Source organism: Hyla sarda, unplaced genomic scaffold (genome assembly GCF_029499605.1).
Source record: "Hyla sarda isolate aHylSar1 unplaced genomic scaffold, aHylSar1.hap1 scaffold_235, whole genome shotgun sequence".
Taxonomy (NCBI): Eukaryota; Metazoa; Chordata; class Amphibia; order Anura; family Hylidae; genus Hyla; species Hyla sarda.
In genome coordinates this window covers 312,048-333,730 of record NW_026609032.1, presented here as the reverse complement: position 1 = coordinate 333,730, position 21,683 = coordinate 312,048, and the positions used below count along the sequence as shown (strand labels likewise).

The 21,683-nt window shown below is 50.6% G+C and overlaps 1 protein-coding gene across 6 annotated transcripts in view; it reads right to left on the bottom strand.

Moving 5' to 3' along the window:
* Nucleotides 1-21,632, bottom strand: part of LOC130322516 (gastrula zinc finger protein XlCGF26.1-like) — a 53,970-nt gene extending 32,338 nt beyond the window's left edge. For 2 of the 6 annotated variants that reach the window (XM_056553076.1, XM_056553080.1), the window contains exons 1-3: nucleotides 20,349-20,907; nucleotides 11,271-11,450; nucleotides 4,135-4,255 (exon numbers count right to left, since the gene is read on the bottom strand). In XM_056553076.1, coding sequence (XP_056409051.1) covers nucleotides 4,135-4,255; nucleotides 11,271-11,450; nucleotides 20,349-20,438 — 391 coding nt within the window. In that variant the 5' untranslated portion in view covers nucleotides 20,439-20,907. The other 4 variants (XM_056553079.1, XM_056553077.1, XM_056553078.1 and 1 more) reach the window with 4 other exon arrangements.
* Between the last annotated feature and the right edge of the window lie 51 nt (nucleotides 21,633-21,683).

The following is a 21,683-nucleotide window of genomic DNA, read 5'->3' as shown; positions in this document are numbered from 1 at the left end:
GGTGGAAATGTAAAGAATTGTCCAGAATTGCTCATTTTTGGTCTCTTCATATGAGAAATGTTTTATGGTGATCAAAAAGTTACATGTAGACTTTTCTGGGCTTATCTGGGGGGTAATATCCTGACATACCGCGATCGCCTATTAACCCATTAGATCACCGCTGTCAGCAGTGTCTAAAGGATCGTATATCCATCCCTGGTGGTCTAGTGGGGGGGATCAGACTATTTTGGTGAAAATTATTTCATCTACCAGGACAAGTGGATTTTCTTGAGGGACAAGTAGATTGTGTTCCGCTTTAGTCCCTTGGACAAGTAGTTTTTTTTTTTAATTTCCACACCCCTGTGTGTATATATATATATATATATATATATATATATAGTAATCAGTAGGACATATGATATTGTCATATACTGTTAGTATTGTAAAGGACATCAGTATATATCTATTATCTTATATATGATTTTCATAGGGAGCATTGCTCAGTGGTTGCATTTAGAGATGAGCGAACTTACAGTAAATCCGATTCGTCATGAACTTCTCGGCTCGGCAGTTGATGACTTTTCCTGCATAAATTAGTTCAGCCTTCAGGTGCTCCGTTGGGCTGGAAAAGGTGGATACAGTACTAGGAAAGAGTCTCCTAGGACTGTATCCACCTTTTCCAGCCCACGGGAGCACCTGAAAGCTGAACTAATTTATGCAGGAAAAGTCATCAACTGCCGAGCAGAGAAGTTCATGACGAATCGAATTTACTGTAAGTTCGGTCATCTCTAGTTGCATTCCTAAGACCTGGCAGAAAGGTCTATAGACTTTGATATGTTATTCTAACTAACAATCAATTACAAAGACTAGACAGACAGAGAGATTCACACGTCTGTGTGAAAGAGACCTACATGGTATTCTTATCTCTCCAATAAATTTGGATGTCTAGGTAGGCCCCAAGATGTCTATGAGAATCCAGGTTTAAATTACTTATATGTCAAAAATAATCCCTGAACTCATACTATAGTTCTCCATATGTCAAGTGTGGAATGTGGGTTTAAGACCAGTTATTGACAGTTAACCCTTAATGGTAATGATGCTAATTGCTTTTGCAATAGAACCCACTAGCATATGGGTAGTTGACATTACACCAACAGGAAAGGCATTATTGGTGATATGCTCAATGCATTGTGGGTTTATAGTGATGTCATAGTCATTACCATATGTACATGCCCAACCTACATTCATTGGGGAATTCCAATTTAGGAGGGTGTGTCTAACTAATTAAAAAGTCTGGTAAACCAGATGGTAGGAACTGTGGACTGAATGGTACTGTGAACTGAACTGTAGAGAACACACAAAGACACAGGAAAGAGGTCCAACCAGGTGAAAGCCATGTGAGATCCCAGCAGACGGACTGATCACACGGTACCAAACCAATGGTTATCCATGACGATGAGATTGACCGTTCAGCGTTCCTAGGATCAGAAGCGAGGTTCTCACATAGACTTGGTATGAGACACAAAAATGGTATTCCACTTAATTAAGACTAAATGGGAAAAGGTGGATAGAATTGTACAGTTTAGATTGGCGAATAAATGAATTCAATAAAATAATTATCTCCATATTGAGATTATAGTTTTAGGATATTGTGAGACTTCATGCTACCTGCAGAAGAATCAAGACTCATAATCTATCAAAGCATTAAATAATTGCTTATACATGGTGATATAAGTAAATTTCCCACACAGGAAACTTGTTGTTCAAGTTCTTTCTCCTAAAATATAGTCTAGCGAGATCATAAAACTCTGCTAATTGTCTTAATATCTTACCACAGTCATGTACAGAAAATAGTCCAGAATGGGATGTGATTTGTAGTTGGTTAGAAGGGGCGGAGTGTATTTATCATTCCATATTGATGTCTATGAGTAGAAGGGGGCGGATTGTATTTAGGATTCCATATTGATGTCTATGAGTAGAAGGGGGCGGAGTGTATTTAGGATTCCATATTGATGTCTATGATTAGAAGGGGGCGGAGTGTATTTAGCATTCCATATTGATGTCTATGATTAGAAGGGGGCGGAGTCTATTTAGGATTCCATATTGATGTCTATGAGTAGAAGGGGGCGGAGTGTATTTAGGATTCCATATTGATGTCTATGAGTAGAAGGGGGCGGAGTGTATTTAGGATTCCATATTGATGTCTATGAGTAGAAGGGGACGGAGTGTATTTAGGATTCCATATTGATGTCTATGATTAGAAGGGGGCGGAGTGTATTTAGGATTCCATATTGATGTCCATGATTAGATATTGCCCATCTTAATATCATGAGGTTCCTCTGGATAGAGTGCTTTGTAACCTTTTTCTTATACGATATCATAACCAAGTAGCTTTTGTTTTCTTGTAACAAGTTACTAACTAGTCACATGTATAGTTCTACTATATGTAGTCAATTAACAAGCTTGTATTGTTTACTAATATATCTAATTGATATTCATTTGTATATATCAATGTGTTTATTACTCATTTATGTTTATATTCTTATAACCAATAAATCTGCATACTTTTATAATACCTGTGTATTATTGTATAGTGCAAAACTACATCCTTAAAGGGGTACTCCCCACAGTATATAGATGACATCCCCTCCTGTGAGGAGAGTTCATCTATACACTGTGTGGAGAGGTCATCAATCTTATATACTGTGAGATATCATCTATATACTGTGAGGAAACGTCATCTATATACTGTGAGGAGACGTCATCTATATACTGTGAGGAGACGTCATCTATATACTGTGAGGAGACGTCATCTATATACTGTGAGGAGACGTCATCTATATACTGTGAGGAGAAGTCATCTATATACTGTGAGAAGTCATCTATATACTGTGAGGAGACGTCATCTATATACTGTGAGGAGACGTCATCTATATACTGTGAGGAGACGTCATCTATATACTGTGAGGAGACGTCATCTATATACTGTGAGGAGAAGTCATCTATATACTGTGAGGAGAAGTCATCTATATACTGTGAGAAGTCATCTATATACTGTGAGGAGACGTCATCTATATACTGTGAGGAGACGTCATCTATATACTGTGAGGAGACGTCATCTATATACTGTGAGGAGACGTCATCTATAAACTGTGAGGAGACATCATCTATATACTGTGAAGAGACGTCATCTATATACTGTGAAGAGACGCCATCTATATACTGTGAGGAGAAGTCATCTATATACTGTGCGGAGATGTCATCTATATACTGTGAGGAGATGTCATCTATTATATATACTGTGAGAAGATGTCATCTATATACTGTGATGAGATGTCATCTATATACTGTGAGGAGGTGTCATCTATATACAGTAGACCACCGCTATCAGGTTTGGTGAAGGGGCCCATAATTTAATGGCTCAGATATCACGTCTGTTATTAACCATGACCTGGCTGGTGCAGTCGAATGTCAGCTGAACAACACAACAAGCAACCGCCTGAAGGGAACGCTATATACCTCATCACAATGTTATCATGTACAGCAAATATTAAAGGGGTACTCCGGTGAAAAACTTTTTTTTTAAATCAACTGGTGCCAGAAAGTTAAACCGATTTGTAAATTATTTATATTAAAAAATCTTAATCCTTCCTGTACTTATTAGATGCTGAATACTACAGCAGAAATTATTTTCTTTTTGAAACACAGAACTGTCTGCTGACATCATGAGCACAGTGCTCTCTGCTGACATCTCTGTCCATTTTATGAACAGTCCAGAACAGCATATGTTTGCTATGGGGATTTCCTTTTACCCTGGAGAGTTCCTAAAAATGGACAGAGATGTCAGCAGAGAGCACTGTGCTCATGATGTCAGCAGAGAGCACTGTGCTCATGATGTCAGCAGACAGCTTTGTGTTTCAAACGGAAAAATCCCTATAAGTTTAATGTGTCACATGACCCTCTTCCTATTGAAAAAACAAAAGTTGGATTCAAAATGGCCGACCTCAAAATGGCCGCCATGGTCACCACCCATCTTGAAAAGTTTCCCCCTCACATATACTAATGGGCCACAAACAGGAAATCACTATCACCAACCATTCCCATTTTATTAAGGAGCATCCATAGAAATGGCCCACCCTGTATATCTCCTCTTACCTTGTGATGTGAGGGTCCGGGGGTCCTCCATAATGTCCTGGTACAGATCCTTGTGTCCTTCTACATACTCCCACTCGTCCATGGAGAAATAGACCGCCACATCCTGACACCTTATAGGAACCTGACACACAATGATACCGTCATCACCAGACCCCTCCATTACTGTATAATGTCCCAGCAGTGTCACCTCTCTAATCATCACCAGACCCCTCCATTACTGTATAATGTCCAGCAGTGTCACCTCTCCAGTCATCACCAGACCCCTCCATTACTGTATAATGTCCCAGCAGTGTCACCTCTCTAATCATCACCAGACCCCTCCATTACTGTATAATGTCCCAGCAATGTCACCTCTCCAGTCATCACCAGACCCCTCCATTACTGTACAATGTCCCAGCAGTGTCACCTCTCTAATCATCACCAGACCCCTCCATTACTGTATAATGTCCCAGCAGTGTCACCTCTCCAGTCATCACCAGACCCCTCCATTACTGTATAATGTCCCAGCAGTGTCACCTCTCTAATCATCACCAGACCCCTCCATTACTGTATAATGTCCCAGCAGTGTCACCTCTCCAGTCATCACCAGACCCCTCCATTACTGTATAATGTCCCAGCAGTGTCACCTCTCTAATCATCACCAGACCCCCTCCATTACTGTATAATGTCCCAGCAGTGTCACCTCTCTAATCATCACCAGACCCCTCCATTACATGTCCCAGCAGTGTCACCTCTCTAATCATCACCAGACCCCTCCATTACTGTATAATGTCCCAGCAGTGTCACCTCTCCAGTCATCACCAGACCCCTCCATTACTGTATAATGTCCCAGCAGTGTCACCTCTCTAATCATCACCAGACCCCTCCATTACTGTATAATGTCCCAGCAGTGTCACCTCTCCAGTCATCACCAGACCCCTCCATTACTGTATAATGTCCCAGCAGTGTCACCTCTCCAGTCATCACCAGACCCCTCCATTACTGTATAATGTCCAGCAGTGTCACCTCTCTAATCATCACCAGACCCCTCCATTACTGTATAATGTCCCAGCAGTGTCACCTCTCCAGTCATCACCAGACCCCTCCATTACTGTATAATGTCCCAGCAGTGTCACCTCTCTAATCATCACCAGACCCTCCATTACTGTATAATGTCCAGCAGTGTCACCTCTCTAATCATCACCAGACCCCTCCATTACATGTCCCAGCAGTGTCACCTCTCTAATCATCACCAGACCCCTCCATTACTGTATAATGTCCCAGCAGTGTCACCTCTCTAATCATCACCAGACCCCTCCATTACTGTATAATGTCCCAGCAGTGTCACCTCTCCAGTCATCACCAGACCCCTCCATTACTGTATAATGTCCCAGCAGTGTCACCTCTCTAATCATCACCAGACCCCTCCATTACTGTATAATGTCCCAGCAGTGTCACCTCTCTAATCATCACCAGACCCCTCCATTACTGTATAATGTCCCAGCAGTGTCACCTCTCTAATCATCACCAGACCCCTCCATTACTGTATAATGTCCCAGCAGTGTCACCTCTCTATCACCAGACCCCTCCATTACTGTATAATGTCCAGCAGGGTCACCTCTCCAGTCATCACCAGACCCCTCCATTACTATATAATGTCCCAGCAGTGTCACCTCTCCAGTCATCACCAGACCCCTCCATTACTGTATAATGTCCCAGCAGTGTCACCTCTCATCACCAGACCCCTCCATTACTGTATAATGTCCCAGCAGGGTCACCTCTCCAGTCATCACCAGACCCCTCCATTACTGTATAATGTCCCAGCAGGGTCACCTCTCTAATCATCACCAGACCCCTCCATTACTGTATAATGTCCCAGCAGGGTCACCTCTCCAGTCACCACCAGACCCCTACATTACTATATAATGTCCAGCAGTGTCACCTCTCTAATCATCACCAGACTCCTCCATTACTGTATAATGTCCCAGCAGTGTCACCTCTCCAGTCATCACCAGACCCCTCCATTACTGTATAATGTCCCAGCAGTGTCACCTCTCTAATCATCACCAGACCCCCTCCATTACTGTATAATGTCCCAGCAGTGTCACCTCTCTAATCATCACCAGACCCCTCCATTACATGTCCCAGCAGTGTCACCTCTCTAATCATCACCAGACCCCTCCATTACTGTATAATGTCCCAGCAGTGTCACCTCTCCAGTCATCACCAGACCCCTCCATTACTGTATAATGTCAAAGCAGTGTCACCTCTCTAATCATCACCAGACCCCTCCATTACTGTATAATGTCCCAGCAGTGTCACCTCTCCAGTCATCACCAGACCCCTCCATTACTGTATAATGTCCCAGCAGTGTCACCTCTCCAGTCATCACCAGACCCCTCCATTACTGTATAATGTCCCAGCAGTGTCACCTCTCTAATCATCACCAGACATTACTGTATAATGTCCAGCAGTGTCACCTCTCTAATCATCACCAGACCCCTCCATTACATGTCCCAGCAGTGTCACCTCTCTAATCATCACCAGACCCCTCCATTATTGTATAATGTCCCAGCAGTGTCACCTCTCTAATCATCACCAGACCCCTCCATTACTGTATAATGTCCCAGCAGTGTCACCTCTCCAGTCATCACCAGACCCCTCCATTACTGTATAATGTCCCAGCAGTGTCACCTCTCTAATCATCACCAGACCCCTCCATTACTGTATAATGTCCCAGCAGTGTCACCTCTCTAATCATCACCAGACCCCCTCCATTACTGTATAATGTCCCAGCAGTGTCACCTCTCTAATCATCACCAGACCCCTCCATTACATGTCCCAGCAGTGTCACCTCTCTAATCATCACCAGACCCCTCCATTACTGTATAATGTCCCAGCAGTGTCACCTCTCCAGTCATCACCAGACCCCTCCATTACTGTATAATGTCCCAGCAGTGTCACCTCTCTAATCATCACCAGACCCCTCCATTACTGTATAATGTCCCAGCAGTGTCACCTCTCCAGTCATCACCAGACCCCTCCATTACTGTATAATGTCCCAGCAGTGTCACCTCTCCAGTCATCACCAGACCCCTCCATTACTGTATAATGTCCCAGCAGTGTCACCTCTCTAATCATCACCAGACCCCTCCATTACTGTATAATGTCCCAGCAGTGTCACCTCTCTGATCATCACCAGACCCTCCATTACTGTATAATGTCCAGCAGGGTCACCTCTCCAGTCATCACCAGACCCCTCCATTACTGTATAATGTCCAGCAGGGTCACCTCTCCAGTCATCACCAGACCCCTCCATTACTGTATAATGTCCCAGCAGTGACACCTCTCATCACCAGACCCCTCCATTATATGTCCCAGCAGTGTCACCTCTCATCACCAGACCCCTCCATTACTGTATAATGTCCCAGCAGGGTCACCTATCTAATCATCACCAGACCCCTCCATTACTATATAATGTCCCAGCAGTGTCACCTCTCTAATCATCACCAGACCCCTCCATTACTGTATAATGTCCCAGCAGTGTCACCTCTCTAATCATCACCAGACCCCTCCATTACTATATAATGTCCAGCAGGGTCACCTCTCCAGTCATCACCAGACCCCCTCCATTACTGTATAATGTCCCAGCAGTGTCACCTCTCCAGTCATCACCAGACCCCTCCATTACTGTATAATGTCCAGCAGTGTCACCTCTCATCACCAGACCCCTCCATTACTGTATAATGTCCAGCAGGGTCACCTCTCCAGTCATCACCAGACCCCTCCATTACTGTATAATGTCCCAGCAGTGTCACCTCTCTAATCATCACCAGACCCCTCCATTACTGTATAATGTCCCAGCAATGTCACCTCTCCAGTCATCACCAGACCCCTCCATTACTGTACAATGTCCCAGCAGTGTCACCTCTCTAATCATCACCAGACCCCTCCATTACTGTATAATGTCCCAGCAGTGTCACCTCTCCAGTCATCACCAGACCCCTCCATTACTGTATAATGTCCCAGCAGTGTCACCTCTCTAATCATCACCAGACCCCTCCATTACTGTATAATGTCCCAGCAGTGTCACCTCTCCAGTCATCACCAGACCCCTCCATTACTGTATAATGTCCCAGCAGTGTCACCTCTCTAATCATCACCAGACCCTCCATTACTGTATAATGTCCAGCAGTGTCACCTCTCTAATCATCACCAGACCCCTCCATTACATGTCCCAGCAGTGTCACCTCTCTAATCATCACCAGACCCCTCCATTACTGTATAATGTCCCAGCAGTGTCACCTCTCTAATCATCACCAGACCCCTCCATTACTGTATAATGTCCCAGCAGTGTCACCTCTCCAGTCATCACCAGACCCCTCCATTACTGTATAATGTCCCAGCAGTGTCACCTCTCTAATCATCACCAGACCCCTCCATTACTGTATAATGTCCCAGCAGTGTCACCTCTCTAATCATCACCAGACCCCTCCATTACTGTATAATGTCCCAGCAGTGTCACCTCTCTAATCATCACCAGACCCCTCCATTACTGTATAATGTCCCAGCAGTGTCACCTCTCTATCACCAGACCCCTCCATTACTGTATAATGTCCAGCAGGGTCACCTCTCCAGTCATCACCAGACCCCTCCATTACTATATAATGTCCCAGCAGTGTCACCTCTCCAGTCATCACCAGACCCCTCCATTACTGTATAATGTCCCAGCAGTGTCACCTCTCATCACCAGACCCCTCCATTACTGTATAATGTCCCAGCAGGGTCACCTCTCCAGTCATCACCAGACCCCTCCATTACTGTATAATGTCCCAGCAGGGTCACCTCTCTAATCATCACCAGACCCCTCCATTACTGTATAATGTCCCAGCAGGGTCACCTCTCCAGTCACCACCAGACCCCTACATTACTATATAATGTCCAGCAGTGTCACCTCTCTAATCATCACCAGACTCCTCCATTACTGTATAATGTCCCAGCAGTGTCACCTCTCCAGTCATCACCAGACCCCTCCATTACTGTATAATGTCCCAGCAGTGTCACCTCTCTAATCATCACCAGACCCCCTCCATTACTGTATAATGTCCCAGCAGTGTCACCTCTCTAATCATCACCAGACCCCTCCATTACATGTCCCAGCAGTGTCACCTCTCTAATCATCACCAGACCCCTCCATTACTGTATAATGTCCCAGCAGTGTCACCTCTCCAGTCATCACCAGACCCCTCCATTACTGTATAATGTCCCAGCAGTGTCACCTCTCTAATCATCACCAGACCCCTCCATTACTGTATAATGTCCCAGCAGTGTCACCTCTCCAGTCATCACCAGACCCCTCCATTACTGTATAATGTCCCAGCAGTGTCACCTCTCCAGTCATCACCAGACCCCTCCATTACTGTATAATGTCCCAGCAGTGTCACCTCTCTAATCATCACCAGACATTACTGTATAATGTCCAGCAGTGTCACCTCTCTAATCATCACCAGACCCCTCCATTACATGTCCCAGCAGTGTCACCTCTCTAATCATCACCAGACCCCTCCATTACTGTATAATGTCCCAGCAGTGTCACCTCTCTAATCATCACCAGACCCCTCCATTACTGTATAATGTCCCAGCAGTGTCACCTCTCCAGTCATCACCAGACCCCTCCATTACTGTATAATGTCCCAGCAGTGTCACCTCTCTAATCATCACCAGACCCCTCCATTACTGTATAATGTCCCAGCAGTGTCACCTCTCTAATCATCACCAGACCCCCTCCATTACTGTATAATGTCCCAGCAGTGTCACCTCTCTAATCATCACCAGACCCCTCCATTACATGTCCCAGCAGTGTCACCTCTCTAATCATCACCAGACCCCTCCATTACTGTATAATGTCCCAGCAGTGTCACCTCTCCAGTCATCACCAGACCCCTCCATTACTGTATAATGTCCCAGCAGTGTCACCTCTCTAATCATCACCAGACCCCTCCATTACTGTATAATGTCCCAGCAGTGTCACCTCTCCAGTCATCACCAGACCCCTCCATTACTGTATAATGTCCCAGCAGTGTCACCTCTCCAGTCATCACCAGACCCCTCCATTACTGTATAATGTCCCAGCAGTGTCACCTCTCTAATCATCACCAGACCCCTCCATTACTGTATAATGTCCCAGCAGTGTCACCTCTCTAATCATCACCAGACCCTCCATTACTGTATAATGTCCAGCAGGGTCACCTCTCCAGTCATCACCAGACCCCTCCATTACTGTATAATGTCCAGCAGGGTCACCTCTCCAGTCATCACCAGACCCCTCCATTACTGTATAATGTCCCAGCAGTGACACCTCTCATCACCAGACCCCTACATTATATGTCCCAGCAGTGTCACCTCTCATCACCAGACCCCTCCATTACTGTATAATGTCCCAGCAGGGTCACCTATCTAATCATCACCAGACCCCTCCATTACTATATAATGTCCCAGCAGTGTCACCTCTCTAATCATCACCAGACCCCTCCATTACTGTATAATGTCCCAGCAGTGTCACCTCTCTAATCATCACCAGACCCCTCCATTACTATATAATGTCCAGCAGGGTCACCTCTCCAGTCATCACCAGACCCCCTCCATTACTGTATAATGTCCCAGCAGTGTCACCTCTCCAGTCATCACCAGACCCCTCCATTACTGTATAATGTCCAGCAGTGTCACCTCTCATCACCAGACCCCTCCATTACTGTATAATGTCCAGCAGGGTCACCTCTCCAGTCATCACCAGACCCCTCCATTACTGTATAATGCCCAAGCAGTGTCACCTCTCCAGTCATCACCAGACCCCTCCATTACTGTATAATGTCCCAGCAGGGTCACCTCTCTAGTCATCACCAGACCCCTCCATTACTGTATAATGTCCAGCAGGGTCACCTCTCCAGTCATCACCAGACCCCTCCATTACTGTATAATGTCCCAGCAGTGTCACCTCTCCAGTCATCACCAGACCCCTCCATTACTGTATAATGTCCCAGCAGGGTCACCTCTCTAGTCATCACCAGACCCCTCCATTACTGTATAATGTCCAGCAGGGTCACCTCTCTAATCATCACCAGACCCCTCCATTACTGTATAATGTCCAGCAGGGTCACCTCTCTAGTAAGCAGCTCAGTGATCCTGTGGATGAGTTCTAGGATCTTCTCCTCATGTATCAGTGAGTGAGGTGGAGGCTCCGTGATGGGGCCCCGGGCCCTGCTCTGTCCTCCTGACTCATGGAGATGGCTGCTGGGGGCCACACACTCCCCCGATGTCTTCTTCACTATGGTATAATCCTGTGTATGGAGAAAGACACTAAATCCCTGGAGCAACAACCAGAAACCTCCTCCAATAACTTGTAATATAACAAGACTCAGGAAAGACATCCCGGCCCCTCGGGACTATTACACTTCTCCATAATCTCACTGCTCTTACAGGAAAGAATCCCTTCTATGTTGGGGTAGAAACCTTCTCTCCTCTAGATGTAGTAGATGCCTCCATGTTATAGTGTCATATAGATGTCATCTAATGGAAATGTCCTCCAGACCACACTCCTCCATCTGATCCTCCTGCTCCTCTCCTCCTCCATCTGATCCTCCTGCTCCTCTCCTCCTCCATCTGATCCTCCTGCTCCTCTCCTCCTCCATCTGATCCTCCTGCTCCTCTCCTCCTCCATCTGATCCTCCTGCTCCTCTCCTCCTCCATCTGATCCTCCTGCTCCTCCTCCATCTGATCCTCCTGCTCCTCTCCTCCTCCATCTGATCCTCCTGCTCCTCCTCCATCTGATCCTCCTGCTCCTCTCCTCCTCCATCTGATCCTCCTGCTCCTCTCCTCCTCCATCTGATCCTCCTGCTCCTCTCCTCCTCCATCTGATCCTCCTGCTCCTCTCCTCCTCCATCTGATCCTCCTGCTCCTCTCCTCCTCCATCTCATCCTCCTGCTCCTCTCCTCCTCCATCTCATCCTCCTGCTCCTCTCCTCCTCCATCTCATCCTCCTGCTCCTCTCCTCCTCCATCTGATCCTCCTGCTCCTCTCCATCTGATCCTCCTGCTCCTCTCCTCCTCCATCTGATCCTCCAGACCACACTTCTCCATCTGATCCTCCTGCTCCTCTCCTCCTCCATCTGATCCTCCTGCTCCTCTCCATCTGATCCTCCTGCTCCTCTCCTCCTCCTCCATCTGATCCTCCTGCTCCTCTCCTCCTCCATCTGATCCTCCTGCTCCTCTCCTCCTCCATCTGATCCTCCTGCTCCTCTCCTCCTCCATCTGATCCTCCTGCTCTTCTCCTCCTCCATCTGATCCTCCTGCTCCTCCTCCATCTGATCCTCCTGCTCCTCTCCTCCTCCATCTGATCCTCCTGCTCCTCTCCTCCTCCATCTGATCCTTCTGCTCCTCTCCTCCTCCATCTGATCCTCCTGCTCCTCTCCATCTGATCCTCCTGCTCCTCTCCTTCTCCTCCATCTGATCCTCCTGCTCCTCTCCTCCTCCATCTGATCCTCCTGCTCCTCTCCTCCTCCATCTGATCCTCCTGCTCCTCCTCCATCTGCTCCTCCTGCTCCTTTCCTCCTCCATCTGCTCCTCCTGCTCCTCTCCTCCTCCATCTGATCCTCCTGCTCCTCTCCTCCTCCATCTGCTCCTCCTGCTCCTCTCCTCCTCCATCTATTCCTCCTGCTCCTCTCCTCCTCCATCTATTCCTCCTGCTCCTCTCCTCCTCCTTCTATTCCTCCTGCTCCTCTCCTCCTCCTCCATCTATTCCTCCTGCTCCTCTCCTCCTCCTCCATCTATTCCTCCTGCTCCTCTCCTCCATCTATTCCTCCTGCTCCTCTCCTCCTCCTCCATCTATTCCTCCTGCTCCTCTCCTCCTCCTCCATCTATTCCTCCTGCTCCTCTCCTCCTCCTCCATCTGATCCTCCTGCTCCTCTCCTCCTCCTCCATCTGATCCTCCTGCTCCTCTCCTCCTCCTCCATCTGATCCTCCTGCTCCTCTCCTCCATCTGATCCTCCTGCTCCTCTCCTCCATCTGATCCTCCTGCTCCTCTCCTCCTCCTCCATCTGATCCTCCTGCTCCTCTCCTCCTCCATCTGATCCTCCTGCTCCTCTCCTCCTCCATCTGATCCTCCTGCTCCTCTCCTTCTCCATCTGATCCTCCTGCTCCTCTCCTCCTCCATCTGATCCTCCTGCTCCTCTCCTCCTCCACCTGATCCTCTCCTCCTCCACCTGATCTTCCTGCTCCTCTCCATCTGATCCTCCTGCTCCTCTCCATCTGATCCTCCTGCTCCTCTCCATCTGATCCTCCTGCTCCTCTCCATCTGATCCTCCTGCTCCTCTCCATCTGATCCTCCTCCTCCTCCTCTCCATCTGATCCTCCTGCTCCTCTCCTCCTCCATCTGATCCTCCTGCTCCTCTCCTCCTCCTCCATCTGATCCTCCTGCTCCTCTCCATCTGAACCTCCTCCTCCTCTCCATCTGATCATCCTGCTCCTCTCCTCCTCCATCTGATCCTCCTGCTCCTCTCCTCCTCCACCTGATCCTCCTGCTCCTCTCCTCCTCCACCTGATCCTCCTGCTCCTCTCCTCCTCCACCTGATCCTCCTGCTCCTCTCCTCCTCCACCTGATCCTCCTGCTCCTCTCCTCCTCCATCTGATCCTCCTGCTCCTCTCCTCCTCCATCTGATCCTCCTGCTCCTCTCCTCCTCCATCTGATCCTCCTGCTCCTCTCCTCCTCCATCTGATCCTCCTGCTCCTCCTCCATCTGATCCTCCTGCTCCTCCTCCATCTGATCCTCCTGCTCCTCTCCTCCTCCACCTGATCCTCCTGCTCCTCTCCTCCTCCATCTGATCCTCCTGCTCCTCTCCTCCTCCACCTGATCTTCCTGCTCCTCTCCTCCTCCACCTGATCTTCCTGCTCCTCTCCATCTGATCCTCCTGCTCCTCTCCATCTGATCCTCCTGCTCCTCTCCATCTGATCCTCCTGCTCCTCTCCATCTGATCCTCCTGCTCCTCTCCATCTGATCCTCCTGCTCCTCTCCATCTGATCCTCCTCCTCCTCTCCATCTGATCCTCCTGCTCCTCTCCTCCTCCTCCATCTGATCCTCCTGCTCCTCTCCTCCTCCATCTGATCCTTCTGCTCCTCTCCTCCTCCATCTGATCTTCCTGCTCCTCTCCATCTGATCCTCCTGCTCCTCTCCATCTGATCCTCCTGCTCCTCTCCATCTGATCCTCCTGCTCCTCTCCATCTGATCCTCCTCCTCCTCCTCTCCATCTGATCCTCCTGCTCCTCTCCTCCTCCATCTGATCCTCCTGCTCCTCTCCTCCATCTGATCCTCCTGCTCCTCTCCTCCTCCTCCATCTGATCCTCCTGCTCCTCTCCTCCATCTGATCCTCCTGCTCCTCTCCTCCTCCTCCATCTGATCCTCCTGCTCCTCTCCTCCTCCATCTGATCCTCCAGACCACACTCCTCCATCTGATCCTCCTGCTCCTCTCCTCCTCCATCTGATCCTCCTGCTCCTCTCCATCTGATCCTCCTGCTCCTCTCCTCCTCCATCTGATCCTCCAGACCACACTCCTCCATCTGATCCTCCTGCTCCTCTCCTCCTCCATCTGATCCTCCTGCTCCTCTCCATCTGATCCTCCTGCTCCTCTCCTCCTCCTCCATCTGATCCTCCTGCTCCTCTCCTCCTCCATCTGATCCTCCTGCTCCTCTCCTCCTCCATCTGATCCTCCTGCTCTTCTCCTCCTCCATCTGATCCTCCTGCTCCTCCTCCATCTGATCCTCCTGCTCCTCTCCTCCTCCATCTGATCCTCCTGCTCCTCTCCTCCTCCATCTGATCCTTCTGCTCCTCTCCTCCTCCATCCGATCCTCCTGCTCCTCTCCATCTGATCCTCCTGCTCCTCTCCTTCTCCTCCATCTGATCCTCCTGTTCCTCTCCTCCTCCATCTGATCCTCCTGCTCCTCCTCCATCTGCTCCTCCTGCTCCTCTCCTCCTCCATCTGCTCCTCCTGCTCCTCTCCTCCTCCATCTGATCCTCCTGCTCCTCTCCTCCTCCATCTGATCCTCCTGCTCCTCTCCTCCTCCATCTATTCCTCCTGCTCCTCTCCTCCTCCATCTATTCCTCCTGCTCCTCTCCTCCTCCATCTATTCCTCCTGCTCCTCTCCTCCTCCTCCATCTATTCCTCCTGCTCCTTTCCTCCTCCTCCATCTATTCCTCCTGCTCCTCTCCTCCTCCTCCATCTATTCCTCCTGCTCCTCTCCTCCTCCTCCATCTGATCCTCCTGCTCCTCTCCTCCTCCTCCATCTGATCCTCCTGCTCCTCTCCTCCTCCTCCATCTGATCCTCCTGCTCCTCTCCTCCTCCTCCATCTGATCCTCCTGCTCCTCTCCTCCATCTGATCCTCCTGCTCCTCTCCTCCTCCTCCATCTGATCCTCCTGCTCCTCTCCTCCTCCATCTGATCCTCCTGCTCCTCTCCTCCTCCATCTGATCCTCCTGCTCCTCTCCTCCTCCATCTGATCCTCCTGCTCCTCTCCTCCTCCATCTGATCCTCCTGCTCCTCTCCTCCTCCACCTGATCCTCTCCTCCTCCACCTGATCTTCCTGCTCCTCTCCATCTGATCCTCCTGCTCCTCTCCATCTGATCCTCCTGCTCCTCTCCATCTGATCCTCCTGCTCCTCTCCTCCTCCATCTGATCCTCCTGCTCCTCTCCTCCTCCTCCATCTGATCCTCCTGCTCCTCTCCTCCTCATCCATCTGATCCTCCTGCTCCTCTCCTCCTCCTCCATCTGATCCTCCTGCTCCTCTCCTCCATCTGATCCTCCTGCTCCTCTCCTCCTCCTCCATCTGATCCTCCTGCTCCTCTCCTCCTCCACCTGATCCTCCTGCTCCTCTCCTCCTCCACCTGATCCTCCTGCTCCTCTCCTCCTCCATCTGATCCTCCTGCTCCTCTCCTCCTTCATCTGATCCTCCTGCTCCTCTCCTCCTCCATCTGATCCTCCTGCTCCTCTCCTCCTCCATCTGATCCTCCTGCTCCTCTCCTCCTCCATCTGATCCTCCTGCTCCTCCTCCATCTGATCCTCCTGCTCCTCCTCCATCTGATCCTCCTGCTCCTCTCCTCCTCCATCTGATCCTCCTGCTCCTCCTCCATCTGATCCTCCTGCTCCTCTCCTCCTCCATCTGATCCTCCTGCTCCTCTCCTCCTCCATCTGATCCTTCTGCTCCTCTCCTCCTCCATCTGATCCTCCTGCTCCTCTCCTCCTCCACCTGATCTTCCTGCTCCTCTCCTCCTCCACCTGATCTTCCTGCTCCTCTCCATCTGATCCTCCTGCTCCTCTCCATCTGATCCTCCTGCTCCTCTCCATCTGATCCTCCTGCTCCTCTCCATCTGATCCTCCTGCTCCTCTCCATCTGATCCTCCTCCTCCTCTCCATCTGATCCTCCTGCTCCTCTCCTCCTCCATCTGATCCTCCTGCTCCTCTCCATCTGATCCTCCTGCTCCTCTCCTCCTCCATCTGATCCTCCTGCTCCTCTCCTCCTCCATCTGATCCTTCTGCTCCTCTCCTCCTCCATCTGATCTTCCTGCTCCTCTCCATCTGATCCTCCTGCTCCTCTCCATCTGATCCTCCTGCTCCTCTCCTCCTCCATCTGATCCTCCTGCTCCTCTCCATCTGATCCTCCTCCTCCTCCTCTCCATCTGATCCTCCTGCTCCTCTCCTCCTCCTCCATCTGATCCTCCTGCTCCTCTCCTCCTCCTCCATCTGATCCTCCTGCTCCTCTCCTCCTCCATCTGATCCTCCTGCTCCTCTCCTCCTCCATCTGATCCTCCTGCTCCTCTCCTCCTCCATCTGATCCTCCTGCTCCTCTCCTCCTCCACCTGATCCTCTCCTCCTCCATCTGATCCTCCTGCTCCTCTCCTCCTCCATCTGATCCTCCTGCTCCTCTCCATCTGATCCTCCTGCTCCTCTCCATCTGATCCTCCTGCTCCTCTCCATCTGATCCTCCTGCTCCTCTCCATCTGATCCTCCTGCTCCTCTCCTCCTCCATCTGATCCTCCTGCTCCTCTCCTCCTCCTCCATCTGATCCTCCTGCTCCTCTCCTCCTCATCCATCTGATCCTCCTGCTCCTCTCCTCCTCCTCCATCTGATCCTCCTGCTCCTCTCCTCCATCTGATCCTCCTGCTCCTCTCCTCCTCCTCCATCTGATCCTCCTGCTCCTCTCCTCCTCCACCTGATCCTCCTGCTCCTCTCCTCCTCCACCTGATCCTTCTGCTCCTCTCCTCCTCCATCTGATCCTCCTGCTCCTCTCCTCCTCCATCTGATCCTCCTGCTCCTCTCCTCCTCCATCTGATCCTCCTGCTCCTCTCCTCCTCCATCTGATCCTCCTGCTCCTCTCCTCCTCCATCTGATCCTCCTGCTCCTCCTCCATCTGATCCTCCTGCTCCTCCTCCATCTGATCCTCCTGCTCCTCTCCTCCTCCATCTGATCCTCCTGCTCCTCTCCTCCTCCATCTGATCCTCCTGCTCCTCTCCTCCTCCATCTGATCCTCCTGCTCCTCTCCTCCTCCATCTGATCCTTCTGCTCCTCTCCTCCTCCATCTGATCCTCCTGCTCCTCTCCTCCTCCACCTGATCTTCCTGCTCCTCTCCATGTGATCCTCCTGCTCCTCTCCATCTGATCCTCCTGCTCCTCTCCATCTGATCCTCCTGCTCCTCTCCATCTGATCCTCCTGCTCCTCTCCATCTGATCCTCCTCCTCCTCTCCATCTGATCCTCCTGCTCCTCTCCTCCTCCATCTGATCCTCCTGCTCCTCTCCATCTGATCCTCCTGCTCCTCTCCTCCTCCATCTGATCCTCCTGCTCCTCTCCTCCTCCATCTGATCCTTCTGCTCCTCTCCTCCTCCATCTGATCTTCCTGCTCCTCTCCATCTGATCCTCCTACTCCTCTCCATCTGATCCTCCTGCTCCTCTCCATCTGATCCTCCTGCTCCTCTCCATCTGATCTTCCTGCTCCTCTCCATCTGATCCTCCTGCTCCTCTCCATCTGATCTTCCTGCTCCTCTCCATCTGATCCTCCTGCTCCTCTCCATCTGTTCCTCCTGCTCCTCTCCATCTGATCCTCCTGCTCCTCTCCATCTGATCATCCTCCTCCTCCTCTCCATCTGATCCTCCTGCTCCTCTCCTCCTCCTCCATCTGATCCTCCTGCTCCTCTCCTCCTCCTCCATCTGATCCTCCTGCTCCTCTCCTCCTCCTCCATCTGATCCTCCTGCTCCTCTCCTCCTCCTCCATCTGATCCTCCTGCTCCTCTCCTCCTCCTCCATCTGATCCTCCTGCTCCTCTCCTCCATCTGATCCTCCTGCTCCTCTCCTCCTCCTCCATCTGATCCTCCTGCTCCTCTCCTCCTCCACCTGATCCTCCTGCTCCTCTCCTCCTCCACCTGATCCTCCTGCTCCTCTCCTCCTCCATCTGATCCTCCTGCTCCTCTCCTCCTCCATCTGATCCTCCTGCTCCTCTCCTCCATCTGATCCTCCTGCTCCTCTCCTCCTCCATCTGATCCTCCTGCTCCTCTCCTCCTCCATCTGATCCTCCTGCTCCTCCTCCATCTGATCCTCCTGCTCCTCCTCCATCTGATCCTCCTGCTCCTCTCCTCCTCCATCTGATCCTCCTGCTCCTCTCCTCCTCCATCTGATCCTTCTGCTCCTCTCCTCCTCCATCTGATCCTCCTGCTCCTCTCCTCCTCCACCTGATCTTCCTGCTCCTCTCCATCTGATCCTCCTGCTCCTCTCCATCTGATCCTCCTGCTCCTCTCCATCTGATCCTCCTGCTCCTCTCCATCTGATCCTCCTGCTCCTCTCCATCTGATCCTCCTGCTCCTCTCCATCTGATCCTCCTCCTCCTCTCCATCTGATCCTCCTGCTCCTCTCCTCCTCCATCTGATCCTCCTGCTCCTCTCCATCTGATCCTCCTGCTCCTCTCCATCTCCTCCATCTGATCCTCCTTCTCCTCCTCCATATCCTCCATCTGATCCTCCTGCTCCTCTCCATCTGATCCTCCTGCTCCTCTCCATCTGATCCTCCTGCTCCTCTCCATCTGATCCTCCTGCTCCTCTCCATCTGATCCTCCTGCTCCTCTCCATCTGATCCTCCTGCTCCTCTCCATCTGATCCTCCTGCTCCTCTCCATCTGATCCTCCTGCTCCTCCTCCATCTGATCCTCCTGCTCCTCCTCCATCTGATCTTCCTGCTCCTCCTCCATCTGATCCTCCTGCTCCTCTCCATCTGATCCTCCTGCTCCTCCTCCGTCTGATCCTCCTGATCCTCTTCCATCTGATCCTCCTGCTCCTTCTCCATCTGATCCTCCTCCATCTGATCCTCCTGCTCCTCTCCATCTGATCCTCCTCCATCTGATCCTCCTGCTCCTCTCCATCTGATCCTCCTCCATCTGATCCTCCTGCTCCTCTCCATCTGATCCTCTTGATCCTCTCCATCTCATCCTCCTGCTCCTCTCCATCTCATCCTCCTGCTCCTCCTCCATCTGATCCTCCTCCTCCTGCTCCTCTCCATCTGATCCTCCTGCTCCTCTCCATCTGATCCTCCTGCTCCTCTCCATCTGATCCTCCTGCTCCTTCTCCATCTGATCCTCCTCCATCTGATCCTCCTGCTCCTCTCCATCTGATCCTCCTCCATCTGATCCTCCTGCTCCTCTCCATCTGATCCTCCTCCATCTGATCCTCCTGCTCCTCTCCATCTGATCCTCTTGATCCTCTCCATCTCATCCTCCTGCTCCTCCTCCATCTGATCCTCCTCCTCCTGCTCCTCTCCATCTGATCCTCCTGCTCCTCTCCATCTGATCCTCCTCCTCCTGCTCCTCTCCTCCTCCGTCTGATCCTCCTGCTCCTCTCCTCCTCCATCTGATCCTCCTGTTCCTCTCCTCCTCCATCTGATCCTCCTGCTCCTCCTCCCTCTGATCCTCCTCCTCCTGCTCCTCCTCGGTATAACCTGCCTACTTCCCGTTCTCATTGCTCCTATAACATTCCTATTGGCCCATTGGTTCCCATGATCCCTGACTGATCATATTGGGACTGATCTTCCCGTTTTCTGGTTCTTTCCTTCACCTGGAAGGTCTGGGAGCTGTTATACAGGACACTGGATTCTTCCTATTATGGATTCCCCTTCCCTACAATAAAGATGATAGAAATGTAGATGGGTCACCTCACCTCTCCGGTCAGCAGGTGGAGGATCTCCAAGGTGAAGTGTAATATTCTCTTAGTCATCTCATTCCTGTCCTTCTCCATCCTTGGGGTCATTCAGGGGAAGAGGAGACAACTGGATCAGCTGGAGGAGAAGAGGAGACAACTGGATCAGCTGTAGGGGAAGAGGGGACAAGTGGATCAGCTGGAGGAGGAAGAGGAGACAACTGGATCTGCTGGAGGGGAACAGAGGAGACAACCGGAGGGGAAGAGGAGACAACTGGATCAGCTGGAGGGGAAGAGGAGACAACCGGATCAGCTGGAGGGGAAGAGGAGACAACCGGATCAGCTGGAGGGGAAGAGGAGACAACTGGATCAGCTGGAGGGGAAGAGGAGACAACTGGATCAGCTGGAGGGGAAGAGGAGACAACTGGATCAGCTGGAGGAGGAAGAGGAGACAACTGGATCAGCTGGAGGAGAAGAGGAGACAACTGGATCAGCTGGAGGAGAAGAGGAGACAACTGGATCAGCTGGAGGAGAAGAGGAGACAACTGGATCAGCTGGGGGAGAAGAAGAGACAACTGGATCAGCTGGAGGAGAAGAGGAGACAACTGGATCAGCTGGAGGGGAAGAGGAGACAACTGGATCAGCTGGAGGGGAAGAGGAGACAACTGGATCAGCTGGAGGGGAAGAGGAGACAACTGGATCAGCTGGAGGAGAAGAGGAGACAACTGGATCAGCTGGAGGGAAAGAGGAGACAACTGGATCAGCTGGAGGGGAAGAGTAGACAACTGGATCAGCTGGAGGAGAAGAGGAGACAACTGGATCAGCTGGAGGAGAAGAGGAGACAACTGGATCAGCTGGAGGAGAAGAGGAGACAACTGGATCAGCTGGAGGAGAAGAGGAGACAACTGGATCAGCTGGAGGGGAAGAGGAGACGACTGGATCAGCTGGAGGGGAAGAGGAGACGACTGGATCAGCTGGAGGGGAAGAGGAGACAACTGGATCAGCTGGAGGAGAAGAGGAGACAACTGGATCAGCTGGAGGAGAAGAGGAGACAACTGGATCAGCTGGAGGGGAAGAGGAGACAACTGGATCAGCTGGAGGGGAAGAGGAGACAACTGGGGTGTATTAGTAATGGCGGATAACACTGGTTATATCCCATGGAGGACAATACAACCGCCAACACCGCTACAGCCACAGTCACCGACATACATGTGTAATACAGTCATATGGGGCGGAGCTAACACCGGTTATATGGTAGATGCTATTTCCTAGACAGCTAAAGGACCTGCGATGATGTCATGGCCATGTGACCCGCCATGTGACTCGCCATGTGACCCGCCATGTGACTCGAGTAGG